The 19,704-nt window shown below is 42.0% G+C and overlaps 1 protein-coding gene across 3 annotated transcripts in view; it reads left to right on the top strand.

Annotated features, from left to right (window-relative positions):
* Positions 1-19,704, top strand: part of gpc6a (glypican 6a) — a 219,991-nt gene that overhangs the window by 86,442 nt on the left and 113,845 nt on the right. For all 3 annotated transcript variants that reach the window (XM_034109780.2, XM_034109771.2, XM_034109789.1), the window contains exon 3: positions 948-1,339. In XM_034109780.2, coding sequence (XP_033965671.1) covers positions 948-1,339 — 392 coding nt within the window. The remainder of the gene's footprint in view (positions 1-947; positions 1,340-19,704) is intronic.

The following is a 19,704-nucleotide window of genomic DNA, read 5'->3' as shown; positions in this document are numbered from 1 at the left end:
CCATCAGTCACAACAATCTATCAGCCCACTGCTTTTAACCATCATTGACTTGAGACAGGACCATCATCTGTTAAACCCCCACCTCAAGCACGTTGCCTGTTTGATGAAGATTCCAAACCGAGGTAGGCCAAGCAAGCAGAATTGTAGAAAAGGGCTTTAGTGGCCTTTTTTTCTAAAAAGGGGGAGAAATGTCAGGTTAAAAATGTTGGTAAGCTCTACAGTCTGATGTTCGACATTTAGTAGCATACCACAGAGGTTGGCAGTCAACAGAACTGAAATATCAGTTCATCTTTAAGGAAAGTTCAAAGACATTTGTTATAAAGTCTTCTTTTTTAATGATGTTACACAAGGTGTGGGCTGAATCAATAATTAAGAATAATAGGTCTGCTTGTCACATGGTGAATTATGGTATGTTACGTTTCACATACTCTTCTGACAATACAAAGCCATTGAAGCATTTTTCAAACACAACATAGGCTCATAGGCCAACTACCTTGGTGGACAGATAAATTGTTTCCGGGAGGAACTGATGCATCTGGCAATAACGGTGGGTGCTCAGAATGATAAGGTATGGTGTCTATGCCTAGAAATTATGAATATATTGTTACAGTATGCAAGCAGAACCTTTACATTAATCATTCATGATTCTTGTGGCCCATTACTTCTCCTATTAAATTATTAATGCTTTGGACCAACTTTTTTCACATAATCAAGTACTTATTGTTGGCTGCTATAGATTGCTTCTATATATGCAAAGAGAGCCATAAAATGAGAAATAAAAGTAAAACAACAGACACTTCATTACATTAAACCAGGCTTTTGTGCTTTGAAAGCCTATTATCTGGTTTATATTGCAGGGCATAAGATACTGTAAATATCAGCACATTGACCCAGCTGTTTGTCTTCTCTACCCCTCCCTTATTTCCCCAAATCATCCATCTATCTAGAGTTTTTCTTGGAGCTGCTGGACAATTCTGAGAAGTCCCTCAACAGTATGTTCACACGGACGTACGGGAAGCTGTACATGCAGAACTCGGAGGTGTTCCAGGATCTGTTCACTGAGCTAAAGCGCTACTACACGGGGGGCAACGTCAACCTGGAGGAGATGCTCAATGACTTCTGGTCCAGGCTGCTGGAGCGCATGTTCCAGTTACTCAACTCCCAGTACCACTTCACAGACGACTACCTGGAATGTGTCAGTAAATACACAGATCAGCTGAAGCCCTTTGGAGATGTGCCCAGGAAGCTGAAGGCCCAGGTCACCAGGGCCTTCATCGCTGCACGGACATTTGTCCAGGGGCTAATGGTGGGCCGGGAGGTTGCCAACAGGGTCGCCAAGGTGAGTTACATTTTCTTAGCTGTTTGTTGTGTGGCTTTGTGATCCGGTGCTGTTGGGCAGTGTTGTATTTTCAGATGTTGTATACAGTTCTGCAAATAGCTTTTAAGAAGATATGTCTCTTCTATAACGTGATTGTTTTTAAAGATTTCAATCATTCTAGTCCTTCCTTGGTGTTTTTTCTAATTGAGAAATATGGTTTGAGGATTTAAACATTCATATAATGCTCTTTTCTTCTGTACTGTATCAAAGTATGGGCACAGTAGCCTACCAATGGTATATCCACCAACAACTTTTTATTTATCTGCATTATTCATACTTTCATTGTTTGAAACCTCTTCACTGAACTTTTCCTGGATTGGATTAGTTGCATCTGAATGATTTAATAAAAGCCCAGAATTATAAACAATATGTTGGTTCCATATGAGGATTTTTTTTAAGATGCACTTGATCTCTGGTTATGAGTTCCAGTACCAGATTGTTTTTCACAGTACACAGTGTGCTAGTAGTCTCATTTCAGAAGAAGCAACCGCAGAGAGTAAAGCTTTGCAAAAGAGTGAAGATTAAAGCATATATCCCCTGAGATTGGTGATGCGGTTTTGTTTGCTGTTATTTGCTATTCTCATTGTGTTTTTGGACATTAATCTTTAGGAAAACTAGTGACATTTTTAATGGTAACAAATAAATAAGGCAATATAAAATGTTTTTTATTTCCTGTTGCTCAATGTTTGTTTTGAGAAATTGGTTGATTTGATTCTGACAAAATATGTTTTTAGAGCATTATCAAACACTGCAGATTAGAAATGTGTTTTCCAAGGCTTAGCGGATATGTTTTCTAATTCCATGTTAAACACAGTAAATTACGCAACAGTTTTTCATCTACGTCTAAACTGTAAACATTATATAACCAAAGCTGTTTACTTTTGGTGGTACAATGCATTGCTCAGCTTTATGAAATAGATGCAAGAACTGGCAAACATGATAAAACTGGTAGGCAGACTTATTTATGGCCAAATGTCATCATCAAAAATATATACAGCATGAATGTTTTATACAGAGTGGGTTTCCTGTGACACTGAGCAAAATAAGGGATGGATTTTTAAGTTTTGATATCATAACTTTGATATCAAAAATATAGTTTAATGTATATCAACAATGATTTGTCATTATTCATTCAATTGGTGATTATATTGATTGCAGGAGACCAATTGGTATCCTATGAAATGTGAGATTCCTTATCTCAGTTTCTCAGACTAAGGTAATGTTTTGCAAAATGTCTTGTTTGATTAGAGCAATAGTCTAAAACCCAATGTTATTTTATTTACATGATTATATACTTCAACTAAATATTTGCTAATTATTTGATCAGCAGTTCAACCAACAATACAGAGAATATTAACACTTTTTATGTCAACAATTTCTATAACTTGTACTTTTGAGACTCTTTCCAAAATTATCCTTTAAAATAATAACTTACTACACCCTAAGTAAAGTGTTGAATTTAATGTTGAAACTGTAGAAATGATTGTATGTGTCAACAACACATGAATTGAAATGGAATTATGTTAGCGCAATTTAACGCACAAGGACATGAACACGTACATTCAAATACTTAATTTAGTTTTTCTCTCGTCCCTAGACCGGACATTTAGCCATTTCCAACTTTGATTGTGTCTGAAATTGAACCATCAGCTTGATATACTATCAGCCTCCTGCCACCCACTGTCCTCACAAAATTCTGGATCATTGTTGGAATTTACGTCATAGTAGAGTGCCATATCCTTCCCGCCGAACACTGCTGCGGTATATCATCACTGAAGAGTCAATCATATCAAATTGGTTTGTTATTGTCTTGCCACTGTCCCTGTTATGAACCCGAGATACAGGACGCAGGACCCAAAAGCAGGATTCGGAGACAGATGTCCAAAAATAGAATGTTCTTTAATCACAAACTAAATCGTACTTTCACAAAGAAAAGAAAGTAGATAAAAAGCCAAAACAAAGTTGTACAGCAACACAAAAACTCACTTGACAAAAGGTCTAAATCACAAGGTACGTATCAGGAGTCAAAAGGCCTGGGTGCTCACGACATGAAACATAACGAACTGACAAAGGAACAAAGAAACACCAGGGATATATATATAGGTGAGGGGTATGGGCACAGGTGAAAACAATCAGGGCAGGGCCAAGCAATCTCACGGGCGGGAAACACACAAAGGCAGGAACTGTGGGATCTGAAATGACAGGAAAGATTACTTTCAAAATAAAAACATAACTAAACCTAACATATCTGTCGAGTCACAACATTACCCCCCCCCTTCTGGGACGTCTCCTGACGGCCCAGGCAGATTAGGATGTTGCCTGTCGAAATCCCTGATCAACTCCTGATCCACAACGTAGCGAGACGGGATCCACATCCTATTCTCTGCTCCATAGCCTTTCCAGTCAACGAGGAACTGCCTGCCACGTCGCCTTCTCCGGACTGCCAGCAGTTTCTTGACTGTATAAACAAGGCCACCATCAACCATTCTGGGGGGTGGTGGAGGTTTAGTTGCGGGCACCAAACTGCTTTCCTTGACAGGCTTGATCTTCCCAACGTGGAATGTAGGGTGGACCCGCAGGGATCTGGGGAGTCTCAGGCGCACAGACACAGGGTTCACAATCTTCGTTATTGGAAAGGGACCAACAAACCTGGGGGCTAATTTTCTTGAAGCGACATGGAGGGGTAGATCTTTCGTGGACAACCACACCTTCTGCCCAGGCTGGTTCACTGGAGCTGGCCGTCGGTGTCGGTCAGCCCCCCTTTTCATTGAAGAAGAACTCCTTAGAAGGGTTCGACGGGCAGCCGCCCAGATGCGATGGCAACGTCTGACGAGGGCATGTGCAGACGGGACCAAGACCTCCTTTTCAGTCTCAGCAAACACAGGTGGTTGGTAGCCAAAGACGCACTGGAAGGGAGTCATACCAGTGGCAGAGGTGGGAAGAGAATTGTGGGCGTATTCCACTCAGGTTAGATGCTTGCTCCACGATGAGGGATTCTGAGCCACCAAGCACCTCAGACATGTCTCCAACACTTGATTTAATCTCTCCGTTTGTCTGTTGGACTGGGGGTGATTAGCGGTGGCTCCAATGAGACTGCAGAACTCCTTCCAGAACTTGGAAACAAACTGTGGGCCCCGGTCTGACACAATATCCCTGGGAAATCCATGTATCCGGAACACATTGACCATCATAATTTCCGCCGTTTCCTTGGCCAATGGAATAAAATGAGTCATTTTCGAAAAACGATCTACCACTGTCAGTACAGTGGTATTGCCTTGAGACACCGGGAGTCCAGTAACAAAGTCCATGGATATGTCAGACCAGGGCCGTTGGGGAATGGGCAACGGCTGCAGCAACCCAGACCGAGGCATGGAAGAGGTTTTGCTGCGAGCACAAACAGGACAGGCATTCACATATTTACCAACATCTTTAGCCATGGACGGCCACCAGAAACGCTGCTTAAGTGCGAACATGGTTCCTCCAGTCCCAGGATGACAAGTGATCAAGGACGTGTGAGCCCAGTGAATGATCTTGGAGCGTAAGGGCACTGTAACAAACAGCCTATTAGGCGGACACTCACTAGGTGCTGGGCTCTCAACATTTGCTTGCTGCACCTCTTTTTCAATCTGCAAAGTTACTGCTCCTAACACACGGTTCAGTGGTAGGATGGGTTCTGGTTCCTTGGCAGCAGGCTCAGGATCAAACAGACGGGACAAGGCATCTGGCTTGGTGTTCTGGAGCCAGGTCTAAATGACAAGATAAAATAAAAACGACTGAAAAAAAGTGTCCATCTAGCCTGGCGTGAATTCAGTCTCTTAGCCTTTTTCATGTATTCGAGGTTCTTATGGTCTGTCCATACCAGGAACGGCTGAGCGGCCCCCTCTAGCCAATGTCTCCACTCCTTCAAGGCTTGTTTCACTGCCAGTAGTTCACAATTGCCCACGTCGTAGTTCCTTTCCGCTGAGGACAACTTACGGGAGAGAAAAGCGCAGGGATGGAGCTTATTATCCTTTGCAGCCCGCTGAGAGAGAACTGCCCCCACACCGAGGTTAGAGGCATCCACCTCTACCACGAACTGTCGAAGTGGATCTGGGATGGTGAGGATGGGAGCAGAGGTGAACATCTCCTTTAGAACTTGAAAAGCGTTAGCAGCTTTGGAGTTCCATTCAAACGGGACATGAGGAGAGGTAAGTACATGTAGCGGGGAAGCAATAGAACTGAAATTTCTGATGAAACGTCTATAAAAAAATTGCAAACCCCAGAAACTGCTGTAGTTTTTTCCTGTCGACAGGAACTGGCCACTCGGCCACGGCACTGACCTTGGCAGGGTCCATCTTTAGTTGACCGGGGGCAATGATGAAACCCAGGAACGATGTGGTTTGGACATGGAACTCGCACTTCTCTGCTTTAACATAAAGTTGGTTCTGTAGCAAGCGGTCGAGGACTTGACGGACATGCTGCTGGTGGGTTATGTTGTCAGGAGAAAAAATCAAAATGTCATCAAGATATACAAACACAAACTTATTCAGGAAGTCCCCCAACACCTCATGTATGAGGGCCTGAAACACTGCCGGTGCGTTTGTCAAGCCAAAAGGCATCACTAGGTACTCATAGTGTCCACTAGGTGTGTTAAATCCAGTCTTCCATTCGTCCCCCTCCCTGATTCTCACCAAATGATAAGCATTCCTTAAATCCAGTTTGGTGAAAATGTTGGCGTCTTGCAAAAGTTCAAAGGCGGAGGAGATGAGTGGGAGAGGGTACCTGTTTTTGATGGTGATTGCGTTCAGAGGGCTGTAGTCTATACAGGGCCGGAGTGATCCATCCTTTTTGTCTACGAAAAAGAAGCTCGCTCCCGCTGGTGACGAGGAAGGGCGAATGAGTCCGGCCTGCAAGGAGGTCTCAATATAATTGTTCATGGCCTCCCTTTTGGGTCCGGAAAGAGAGTAGAGGCGACCCTTGGGAATGGGGGAGCCAGGTACCAAGTTTATTGCACAGTCATTAGGCCTATGTGGTGACAGGGCAGTGGCTCGGGCTTTACTAAAAACCTCCTTTAGGTCCCAATAGCAACTGGGCACCTTGGACTTGTCAGGGAAATCTTGCTCCTGTACTTGGATAGCCTCAGTCATGCAATCCTTCTAGCATGGGGAGTGTTGTCACCAGTCTTATTTTCTCTCAAACAGAAATGCTTGCAGTCCTCTCCCCATCCCTTAACTCTCCCAGATCTCCAGTCTATGTGTGAGTTATGCTTGACTAACCATGGGTAACCAAGAATAAGTGGATGCTGAGCAGAGTCAAATAAATGGAAAGTCATGTGTTCAGTATGTGTTGCATTTACGGTTACTTCAATGGGCATAGTACAGTGGGTAACGGTAAACAATAACCGACCATCCAGAGCAGAGGCCTTTAACGGTTGCGTCAAAGGAATTACCCCACAGTTCCACTTCTTGGCCAACCCCCAATCCATTAAACTTTCATCCGCACCCGAGTCTATGAGAACCCCCTGAGTTAAAATATGTCTGTCTATTTTTACTTGTACCTGTGTCAAGGTACGAGGAGGGAATCCAGATGACAGTCGGCTCACCAGGGTCCTCCTCGTCCCTGATGAGCCCGATCTTTTGCTGTACATGAAGCCAGGAGGTGCCCCTGCTCCCCACAGTAAAAACACCTGCCCTCCTGAATGCGCCGAAGACGTTCCTCCGGAGTCAACTTAGCCCGACCCAACTGCATGGGCTCCTCTGAGACACTAGGGAGCACTCTTCTCTCAGGAGGAGTATTGGTAGGAGGTCTCCAGGCGGGACGATGGCTTGGTGTGTCCCCTTGGTGTCGAGGCAGACGTGCCACACTCTTGAACCTTTCTTTTTGTCTTTCGGCCAGTCTATTGTCTATTCGAACTGCCAGTGCAATGACAGAATCCAAGTCTTCTGGGAGGTCCAAAGGTATTAACTGGTCTTTAATGGAATCCGAAAGACCAGACAAAAAGGCGTCGAGCAGTGCTGCAGAATTCCAGCCACTATCTGCTGCAAGGGTCCTGAACTCAATGGCATAGTCCGATACTCTGAGCGGACTCTGCTTAATCTGCATCAGTGCTCTGGCTGCCTCCCTTCCAGGAGCCATGCAATTAAACACCTTGGTGAGAGTGTCTGTAAATACATCCAGAGAATTACAGGTAGGTGAATCTCTCGGATGTAGCCCAGGCCGCTGCTCTCCCTGTTAAGTGGCTCACCATGAAGGCCACTTTGGAGTGATCAGTGGGGAATGCAGCAAGGTTATATTTATAATGGAGATCACAATGAACAATGAAAGGGCGGCAGTCACCGGAATCTCCGGAGAATCGCTCTGGAGATGCCAGACGAGGCGGTGGAGCATGGAGTGGCACATGGTCAGCTGGAACAATAGGTGTGTGAGCAACAGCAGGGTGCTGAGGGGATGAACCAGCTTCCAGGTGAGCGAGGACAAGGTGCAGCTGTTCGGCAAGGTGATTCACCTGAGTATTGACGGAGGCTTGAACATTTTCCTGACGGCCGGTCAGTTCCCTCACCCCCAGGTTGATGGCGCCCAGCTGCTCCTCATGCTGGTGTAGTCTTGTTCCTTGAGCTCGCAGAGCTATCTTCACTGTCTCTGAATCCGCTGGGTCCATATTTTGGTCAGTTCGTACTGTAGAAATGACTGTATGTGTCAACAACACATTAATTGAAATGGAATTATGTTAGCGCAATTTAACGCACAAGGACATGAACACGTACATTCAAATACTTAATTTAGTTTTTCTCTCGTCCCTAGATCGGACATTTAGCCATTTCCAACTTTGATTGTGTCTGAAATTGAACCATCAGCTTGATATACTATCAGCCTCCTGCCACCCACTGTCCTCACAAAATTCTGGATCATTGTTGGAATTTACGTCATAATAGTAGAGTGCCATATCCTTCCCGCCGAACACTGCTGTGGTATATCATCACTGAAGAGTCAATCATATCAAATTGGTTTGTTATTGTCTTGCCACTGTCCCTGTTATGAACCGACATACAGGACGCAGGACCCAAAAGCAGGATTCGGAGACAGATGTCCAAAAATAGAATGTTCTTTAATCACAAACTAAATCGTACTTTCACAAAAAAAAAAAAGTAGATAAAAAGCCAAAACAAAGTTGTACAGCAACACAAAAACTCACTTGACAAAAGGTCTAAATCACAAGGTACGTATCAGGAGTCAAAAGGCCTTGGTACTCACGACATGAAACATAACGAACTGACAAAGGAACAAAGAAACACCAGGGCTATATATAGGTGAGGGGGATGGGCACAGGTGAAAACAATCAGGGCAGGGCCAAGCAATCTCACGGGCGGGAAACACACAAAGGCAGGAACTGTGGGATCTGAAATGACAGGAAAGATTACTTTCAAAATAAAAACATAACTAAACCTAACATATCTGTCGAGTCACAACAGTCCCTCAGTGGCATTTCAGCCATTTCCGATAAAGATTTAAAATTAGCACCTCTGTCCTCGGCTTTAAAATGCAACCTCACTCTGGATCAAATCCAATATTCCTTGCTTCCTCATCAATTATGAAGTGGAGCCAGGAAACGCTGTGGTGTTGTTGAAGGCTGTCAGGATAGTGAACCACCATAGAACTGAAGGTGAAGAGTTGCTTGACATGACAAATCACCTTGACCTAAGAATCACCCTGCATACTTGCTGCTTTCAGCGACAGAAAGCCACTTGCATCTCCCTCAAAACAGCCTTAGAGTACAAACCAATTTCTCACTTCTTAGGTGTAAACACAGCACTATATATATATATCAATTTCACATCCAATAACAACTGAGATGTATGTGCTTTTTGCTGGAGCGCTACATTTGTGCAGTGTTATAGCTGCAGAAATTACTCTAGAAATCACTTTTTTGCAGTTTTTTTAGAAATCATACAAGAGCAAATAGTAGGTAGATTTGTGTTCAAATGTACTATTACTCCACTTCAATTTAAAGTCCAGCCATTTGAAAACAAAAGTATTTACAGGTAATTTGTATCAATGGTAAAAGGACTCAATATGCAAAATGTATGTTCTCCCTATAGACAACTACTTCTCCAGCCCCAGGTTGTCAAATGTGAGGCTTTTCTCTGATTTAAATCATTTCATAGAAAATGAGTGTGGACTGTTGGTTGGACAAAACAGTAGAATTGAAACATCACATTGAAATCTGTATTAAAATGTAAAATATTTTATAAATATTATTGCTGGATTAATAACTGTTAATGGATTTTGGATCAATCTCATCACAAATTCTTCCTAGTATTGAAGAAGGCCCAGGAGTCGTGAAATAAAAACAACCTAAGGGAAAGCCTGAAGGGAATTTCCTCATATTTGGTACAATGGTCCACTTGGACAGATAAACTGGCCATAACTCAATAATGCATATGCTAATTATAATTTCACAGAATAGGATAACATAATGATGTGATAACATTTTGGAAAGTAATGAATGTAAACTCCAACTTGATTGGTTGGTAAAGGCATTAAAAACCTTGAGGCGATAATTCTAGTATTTTTTTGCACTTAAAGGACTTCTTATCCATGTCCACTTAGAAGAGTGGAGATTGAGATTGAAATATTCTTTTTGACCTTGGATCACCTGACCTTTCTCCTGCTGATTTTCTGAACAATTATATTTTATCTCATTAATTATACATAAGGCACCTTTGGGGTCTGCATCAATCAAAAATCTTCTCAGTTTCTTTTCCCCTTTCACCATAACCATTTGAACGGAAAGGTAGATCTTCAAAACTACAACATCCATTTCATTATTGTAATTTAGGAAGTTAAATGTCCACATGTCAAATGTCCTTGGGCAAGATACTGAACCTCAATGTGCTCCCAATTCCACAACCATCAGTGTGTGAGAGTGCCTGAATGAGCATTAGATTAGATCCTGATAAGCAGTTTGGCCCCGAGTATGACAACCCCACCATCAGTGAAAGAATGTGTGTGTGAATTGGAAAATGTTGGCATGTCAGTGGTGGGAAAACTAGAAAGGAACTATATACATGAACGTTTCTTTGATATTTACTAACCAATGAGAAAAGGTATAACAAGGTGCATAAAATATGATCTTTTACCCACCATTTATATAACAAATTCATAATGTACATCGCCTATGGTGAGTGGCTCTAACAAGGTACCGTCAAGGCTCTTAATCAAATATCCAAATCAGCCGTGAAATCCAGAGATTTTCAAATGACAAAATGTGCCTTTTATCAATGTTTAAACCATCTGTCTGTTCAATGTTCCATGTTACTTTAAAACAGGATGGTGCACTGATGATGATGAGCCATACATAATTACTGCTAACAGACGGCTCTGCATGCAGTCAAGTCGGAGCAGGAGGGATATCATTCCATAAAATGAGATTTAACTCGACTTGCACTGAACAGTTTCCCGCACCCCAATCCTGGATTAAGAGCCAAATCTCTTTGGATTACAGTTTATGATGACCATTAAGAGTTTTATCCTGGGGGTACTTAAAACACAGTCCAACCGACCTGCTCAGAGAAGATTGCAGGGATTTGGACCTTTTGAAAGGTTTTGAGTTCAGGCATTTGGAGCACTTATATCTGACGCTGCATGTTCACAGGAAGCCAGACTGGTCCATGATGCATATTTAGTTCTGATGTTGTAAGTATGTAAGGTATTTTGTACTGAGGGATTTGTTTTCCTGATGGCTTACACTGTCATGTTGATCTCATTATACACTCATGTCCTACCATGAACTGTCAGATAATTTGAAATTAAGCTTCAAGGCAGTTTCTAATCTTTACACAACATATACCTTAGATTACTGCTCTTCCAGAAATAGTCTATTCTAACATTTGATAAATGCCACAACCAATGTGGTTTTCATAGTTTGTTTTCTTTGCTGTTTAATGTACTCAATGCCATATGGCATTTTAACGCACTTACTGTCGAAGTAAATCAGTAAAATGCATTCAACACTTAATAATAAATGCTCAGACAGCAGTGTCACACAAAGTCGTTACTTTGAATTTTTTAACAAAACTAGTTTGAAACCTAGTAAATGGTTTGATCGCATTCGTTCGATGGCCAAACTGCCAAACACGAGGCTTCCAATTCGTAGTACTCCAAACAAAAGGGGACTAAACACTGATTATCTCCACTTCTTATACCGTTTATCATTAACACCCTACAATTATAGTTTCCAAACAATATAATCAAATCACTGTATATATACAGTTTCAAACACATTCACAGACACATTCAGGAAAAAATATAAATACATTTAATTAGAGTAGTGGCATTTAAGATTGCAATATATATTTGATCTCCTTATGTTGAGCTCTGTGGGCAGGGTGGTGAATGTACTGAAGAAAGGGATCAGATGAGTGAAAGCAGAATGCAAAGAGGTGAAACACTATTGCCCCTTTCACACCAGCGCCTTTTCAGCTCCGGCTCGGAGCTAGAGCCTGAAAAGCGCACGGGTTTTCCAGTTCACACCGGAGCTGCGCCGGCTCTTAGCTCCGGAATCCGCTTCATTTCCAGCTCCAAAAAATTGTCGGTCCAGAGGCAAGAGCTTTGGAGCTAAGAGGTGACGTCGCTTACGTCTCTCTTACGTCGAGGCGTGCAGGAAACTAAACCCACCTCCCATGGGTCGACTGTTATGCCTGCCTACAAGCAGTAGTGCCTATAAACACACTTTATAAAGTCAGGCAACACTAACCAGGCTTCGTGTGATTCTGTTTATTTGTGCCTTACTTTGACCATCCGTTCACTGTTATCGATCATTGTGGAGAGAGGCAGACGTGTTGTTTTGTATTATTGGAGCTATCGGATGCAAGTAGTCAGTTTAGCTTCGGTTGCTATGCTAACATCACCCGTTTTATACCAGAGAAACTTTCATAACAGCGTTGTGATACCAAACAGTGTCAATTCAGACTGACACACATTCACTTAGGCTAAGGGGAACTGGGGATATGCATCAGCTGCTTGTGTGAGTCGGACAGTGAATACTTTAGAGCGGCTGCTGCAGTGCGAGCTAACCGGGAGCTAACGGGAGAATACACTCTGTGGAAGAGCAGCCAGCACTGCAGCGGTCGGTAAATGCTGCAGAAACACATTAATAAACAATGAACCACGGCACTCTGGAGAAAAGTATAAGGTTGGAGAAGTCGTTATTCAATTTATTCTGGCTTCGTGTGATTAAAAGCAACACGATCATCGACCCGACGCAGTTGTTGTTGTTGTTGTGAGCTGCCGTTGGGGGGCAAATCAGCGATGTAAACGGTGACGTCATGACGCAGCAAGGGCAGCTCTGGGGCGCCAGTGGGCGGTGTGCACAGAGCGGGAGCTGAAAAGGGAAACTGGAGCTGAACCAGAAAAGCTCCCGCTCGGAGCTAGAAACTGAAAAGCGCTGGTGTGAAAGCCGCATATCACACTTATTCATTATGGAAGTGCAACGGCCAGTGGGTTAACCTGATCACTCACAGAGAACATTTGCTACGAATGAAAATAAATAAAAATGAATGGGACTAAAGTGATGAAACGCCTAAAGATGGCTTACATTGCACACTTTTATATATTCCCTTTTTTGGTACTAAACTCTGCCAAAAAGCTAGTAACTGCATGAGTATGAACAAATAGCTGTGTCTCAATTACGTTCTACATGCCAAGTGTATGTAGTATACTGTACAGTATACTAATTTACTGAATCAGTAGACTCTTTTCTGTTTACAAAAATCTAAAACTGTGACCTTGAATTACAAACTTTAGCCATAGAAAGCTAAATGTTTATTTTGGTGATGTATTATTATAGATTCTGTAGATGTCCCACCACTGCCTGCAGTTTATCTTAATTGTATTGCAGCTGTGAACAGCTTCCTTTGTGGAATACATTGTGGCAGACAATAGGGTTAATTTAAAAGCACTTTTCACCCATTTTTCATTTTACTCTGCACTTAAATGAAAGAAAATAGTGTTTCAAATGTATTTTTGCTAAAATAATAATAGAAAAATATACATAATATATAACAAGAGGTAGCAGTTCAATCGTTATACTGTAGTGGTGATATTCAGCCAATCATTTATGGGTTGTGGTTTTTTGCTGTCAGCTGTCAAGTCATCATATTTTGTTCAAAAACTGTTAAAAAATAGCTGGTATACCGTACTCAATAGGATAAAGCACATTATCATGAGTTATTTTTCCTTTGGATTCTTATGAAATACAGTGCAGCTGCAAAAATAAATTTGATTAATCCATCGCCATAAAAAAATTAAATGGAAGTATTGGATTAATCATTTAAGTCATTTTCTGAGAAAGGATTCCAAACCGTCTCCAGTTTCCATCAGAGTAAAGATTTGCTGCACTGCGTTAAATCCTTGTCAACTGAATAGTTCAATCAATCAATGTTTATTTATATAGCCCAATATCACAAATGTTACATTTGTCTCAGTGGACTTCACAGTTTGTACAGAATATCAGTATGACAATACGACACCCTCTGTCCTTAGACCCTCACATCGTACAAAGAAAAACTTCCGGAGAAAACCAACAGTTTAAAGGGAAAAATGGGAGAAACCTCAGGGAGAGCAACAGAAGAGGGATCCCTCTCCCAGGACGGACAGACGTGCAATAGATGCCGTGTGAATTGAAAAGATAATACATTTGCAACATAGGTAGTCCAAATGTTTGGAAATGCGTGTGTGAATAAGATGAATCCACGAGGATATCCATCCAGGACTCATGATCCATTTCCAAACATTTGGACTACCTATGTTGCAAATGTATTATCTTTTCAATTTACACACGGCATCTATTGCACGTCTGTCCATCCTGGGAGAGGGATCCCTCCTCTGTTGCTCTCCCTGAGGTTTCTCCCATTTTTCCCTTTAAACTGGGTTTTCTTTGGAAGTTTTTCCTTGTACGATGTGAGGGTCTAAGGACAGAGGGTGTCGTATTGTCATACTGATATTCTGTATAAACTGTGAAGACCACTGAGACAAATGTAACATTTGTGATATTGGGCTATATAAATAAACATTGATTGATTGATTGATTGATTGATTGATTGATTGATGATCCAGGACCACAGCCACGACTCAAGATCCAGGGCTCGCGATCCAGGACTCAGGACCACAGCAACACGATCAGCCATGACTCCGGATCCCGGCGTATATAGACACCAAAAAGAAATGTGGGAAAGCTGGGTTAATCGGAACATGAGAGTACACAGGTATAGACAGAGAGAAGGAAGAAGTAAGATGTCCCCCGACAAACTAAGCCTATATCAGCAAAACTAGGGGCTGAATCTAATCAGCCCTAACTATAAGCTTTATCAAAAAGGAAGGTCTTAAGCGCACTCTTAAAAACGGATAGGGTGTCTGCCACCCGAACACAAACTGGAAGCTGATTCCACAAATGTGGAGCTTGATAAGAAAAGGCTCTGGCTCCCATTGTACTTTTAGAGACTCTAGGAACAACCAACAACCCTTCATTCTTGGAACGCAATGCCCTAGTAGGACAGTAGGGTATAATGAGTTCTTTAAGGTAAGATGGCGCCTGCCCATTAAGGGCTTTGTAGGCGAGAAGAAGAATTTTAAATGATATCCTGTGTTCTATAGGGAGCCAGTGTAAGGCAGCCAGAACAGGAGTAATGTGGTCCCTTTTCCTAACTCTGATTAGTACACGAGCTGCAGCATTTTGAATCATAGTTGTGGGTTTTGGATTGTTTGTTAGGTGACTCCGATCATATGGATGAAAAATGAACAACAACATTAATAGATTATTCCATAATGAAAAAGTGTTAGCTGAGTAAAAATACAAATACAAATCCACTTAATGAATTGCTCATACTGTAAACAATGCTCTTTGAGACCGCAATGCCAAAGGAACTGGTTGCGGTATTTTTGTATGTACAAATCCTATCACTCGCTAAAGAGATACACTCTACTAATTTCTTCATTTAATCAAAGAACTGAGAATATAAAGTGTCGTTTACATGGGATCTAGTAGAGTCTCATATTTAAGTATCTGTATTTGTGGTGAGTATTACAGAAAGTAGACTATAACAGTTTGTTACGAACTCAGGCACTTAGGAGGTCGGACCCAATTGCAAGACCCGGGAGACAGAGGTAAAGTATTTGTAAGATACTTTATTTTCCAAAACAGCATTGAACAACAAAAAAAGGTAACCATCAAATCTCTAGCCGAGATGCCAAAAATAGAGAACAAAAAATGAAAGCGCTCACGTAGTGAGAAATAAAACTTTTCAAAAGCACAAGGAGCATAGACCTGACTATAGCAAGAGACAAGAGCACACAGACCTGAACATGACAAGAGACGAAACGAACTGACACTGAACACTGGGAGACAGGGGAATTTAAACACAGGGTAACAAGACACAGGTGGGAACAATCAGGGGTGGGGCTGACACTGATGAGCACAGGAGACACAGAAGGGATGACAGTATATATTGTGAGATTATTACGTTTCTAAGAGAAATTGATACATTTAAAATAATCTAGAGTTTTGGTTCTTTGTTTTGTTTGTTTTGTTTATTGTTTTCTGCATAGTCTCTTGTCCACACTCCAGTCCAGTTGGTGGTGGTAATGCACCTACAAGTTGGTTTGCCAACCGCCAATAAACACTAAAGAAGAAGAAGAAGAAGAAGAAGAAGAAGAAGAAGAAGAAGAAGAAGAAGAAGAAGAAGAAGAAGAAGAAGAAGAAGGACAGGTGAAAATAATCAGGAAATTAGACGCATCAGGGAAACTAACGACAGACAGGAAAACACGGGGAGAAAGACCAGACAATACACAGGGAAGGAAACATGACAAGGAGAACAGAAAAACACCCACAACCAGACACACAAACCGTGACATAGTTGGACAGCAGACTGCTCAGGGCTGATTAAGTGACCTCCTCTGACCGAGAGTATGGTTCACCCATGTTTCTCAGCTGAGGCCCACTTCTAGAGATGCACCAGGCAAACTTGTCTGTCTCTCTTTCTCTCTCCCTGTCTTTGTCTGTCTCCTACTTGCTGGCTCACAGCTCACACAGCTTGCTGTGGATAAGGCCTCAGCCACAGTGCTGTGATGGCAGATGGCAACTGGCTCAAAAAGGTTGGCACATCATCGGGAAATGTGCTGCACCAAAGATGTCCTTTTTAATTAAAAGATTTTGATCTGTGGTGAACTGCAGAATGTTGGAAAAATGAGACACAGCATGTGGTCGGAAATACAAGGGCATGATCTGAAAGGATAATAAAGAAATATATTGTATATACATCTCTCTAAAGTATATGGTTTTTAAAGTCATACTGAAAAATCCAACAGATGCTGACGCAGTCAGCCTGATACTGAGTGGGAGGACTCTTAGAACACAATAGCCGCGTTCACACTGCGGTACTTTTCCCACAAAGGTTCATGCGAACTTAGTTCATGCAAACTCTTTAGTTCGCATGAACTAAGTACAGATCGCGTTCACACCAGAAAAAGTCCCTGGGGGTGGATTAGGCAAATGAAGCCGCTGACGTCACTTCTTCTTCTTCTGCTTTAGGTTTACTGGCAGGCCGCAAACCACTTCACGGCGTATACTGCCGCCCAAAGTCCCCGGCCGGAAGTCCCCGGAGTTGGGGACTGGACTCCGAGTAAATCGCCAGAACGCCGACACCTCCTCATCTCCACCGCTCCCATGTTTTATTTTGTGATGCCATAAATTAGTCTCTCTGCGTTTCTGCGCTGGGCTAATGCTAATGCTAATAATGCTAATGCGAGGATAATAAAATGGCGGCTTCACAAAACTTTTTTGGAGTTTTACGGGGCGTGGTTTGCAATTCGCCCAGCCAATCAGGAATATAGCTCTTTTCTCAAAAAAGAGCCACTCCAAAGTCCCTGCTCTCTAGCAGGGACTTTCGAGGGGGTAAAAAGGTTCGCATGAACTACTTTTAGTACCGGCTCTTTTTGGTGTGAACGCGATCATGAACTAAGTTCGCATGAACCTTTATGGGAAAAGTACCGCAGTGTGAACGCGGCTAATACAAGAGGACGGCAAATGGTAAAATATTTAAGAAAATATCCATCAAATTCTAAGATGTTCAAGAAAATATCTGTCTTAGGAGTGAAAATATGTCACATCAGTTGACTGTGCCAACCCGTATCACGTCTTATGACTACTTTTTTGCACCTTGACTTAAAGTATATGGCACCACATCTTTATTTAACAAGCACTTAAAGTAGGTTGTCAGCACCGGTGTTGTGACATTTGTTCTGAGGTCTTTTGGCAGCCGCATGAGACCTGGTTACCCCTGACATTCAGGCTGGGCTGCAGACCTTCAGAGTCAGATGGACACAGGGTGAGTGCTCTGCTTGAATCTAGAGACGCCACGACAGATAGATAAGAATATAGTGTACTATATGCAGGACTTGTACCCACCAGAGATGCAGAGAGGCTCACGGTACTAAAGCTAGTCATCGAGCGGCCTGGTCTTTGCTTTTAACATGTTTGCACTTGTCTTGGTAAATTAAAGAAACAGTCCCAACTGCTCCTCCAGACATGCCACCTAGCATGGTACATGTCAGGGTAGATCAACGGTCACAGGCCGCCAAGTAGTACAGTGTTGTTTTATGGAGGCACAGCTGCTCACATGAGGATTATGTTGCCAGTCTCAGACATTCATTGATTTGACAGCAAGTGATTTTTAGTGCGGTCTCTCTGGAATAGTTTTTGGCTCCATCTTACATCCAGCATGGTGAGTGGAGGGAGACTTTAAAGTTTAGCACAGTAAGGAGATGCAAAGTAGACTGTGTTTTATTATCAATGACAACCTAAATGCATTCATACACTCTCATATTGTATGCAGTTCTTCATCTTTTTATGACACCGTGCAGTGTATCCCCGCGAAATACATTAAATGCGGCATTTTTTAGAAGTTAAACTTGCTAGAGGTGGCAGGTATATGGAACATCCGTGGCTATGTTTAGGCAGCTAAATTACTTGGTTAAGGTTATTATCTTCATGTTTGAAAGAAAGCAGTGTGAGAACAATGTTTGCAAGCCTTTGTAGCAGAGATGGTTCTTCACAAAAAATGATTCCTGTCATCCCAGATCCTATTTGCCCATAGTTTATTTTTCCTGACCGTATAACTGTTGGAATATACACATAAAACCCATGATCTATTAATATATTTATTTAGGTTCATCCTGGTCATAGCCTTAGTCTGAACCTGTCCTTCATTATCAATCTGGGATACAGTAGGCCTACAGCACATTGTTGCATAGAAGAAGATGTTCCATTGTATGTGTATGCTGTCTGTGATACCAGCAATACGACAGTCATGCCTGTGGTTGGAGCCCCAATAATGTCATTACCTTTGAAAAGTCTCCGACTTCAATGTTGCACTTGGTTTAAACTTTAAAAGGCCAAAATATGTTATTAACTTATCTCATGTGCAAGTTAAATATTATTTTAGGCACTAAAGGCATCTCCGAGTTAAATGCAATGTGAAACTATGATCTAAATAGAACTCTGGCCTCACAAAAGTGATAAGAAGCAATTGTGTTTCATGAGTTTCTTCAAAGATACACTATTATATTAAGCAAATTCATTTCAGACACACCATAAAACGTATTTTACTACATTACAGTTGAATGTGATGAAAGTAGATATTTAAACCTAAGTATGCATTGTCATACTCTGTCTCATCATCACTCCAATTTGCTCTTTTTGTTTTATGATTAAATGAGCTTCTGTCGGTGCAGCAGAAGGCTTGTTTATGCAGGTCTACTGTTACCTTCTGTGAGCATATGCCAGCTAATGTTATGAATTTTCTCTAACCTAAGGAAGCAATTTCCTTGTTTTATTCCTACACCCATTAATGTAAACCTTTTAGTTATAGGAAGAAATAAGTGAAGTTTTGACACAGATGTTTGGTGTGACCAGGCACATGTTTCTCTTGGTAGCAGATGGCAGTCTGATTTGCTCTGTGGCAGATCACTCATATTGCCATTGACGCTAATGGCTGTGGAATTGAGTGGGGACACTGGGGCTCCAATGCAGTCTTACATCCATGTCCAATCAGTGCAAAGCATCTCAGCCTGTCACAATAATTATGACAGAACTATTGAGACATGCTTTTTTTGCGACAGTCTCACTGTCCCACTAGTGTTCCCCTTGATTGGCCTTGGTGGCTCGCAAAGTCATTGTCATTTCTCACAACTTAATTACTTTGTGGCACAAAGTAATTTCCATCGTCTGTGCTCTTCCCACTCTGATACTCCTAAAGGGAGTTCACACCATATGTGCATGACAACACCCTGTCGGA

Source organism: Pseudochaenichthys georgianus, chromosome 3, assembly GCF_902827115.2.
Source record: "Pseudochaenichthys georgianus chromosome 3, fPseGeo1.2, whole genome shotgun sequence".
In the NCBI taxonomy this organism is placed as follows: Eukaryota; Metazoa; Chordata; class Actinopteri; order Perciformes; family Channichthyidae; genus Pseudochaenichthys; species Pseudochaenichthys georgianus.
The sequence above is the reverse complement of the archived record's forward strand: the minus strand, read 5'-3'. Positions and strand labels throughout refer to the sequence as shown.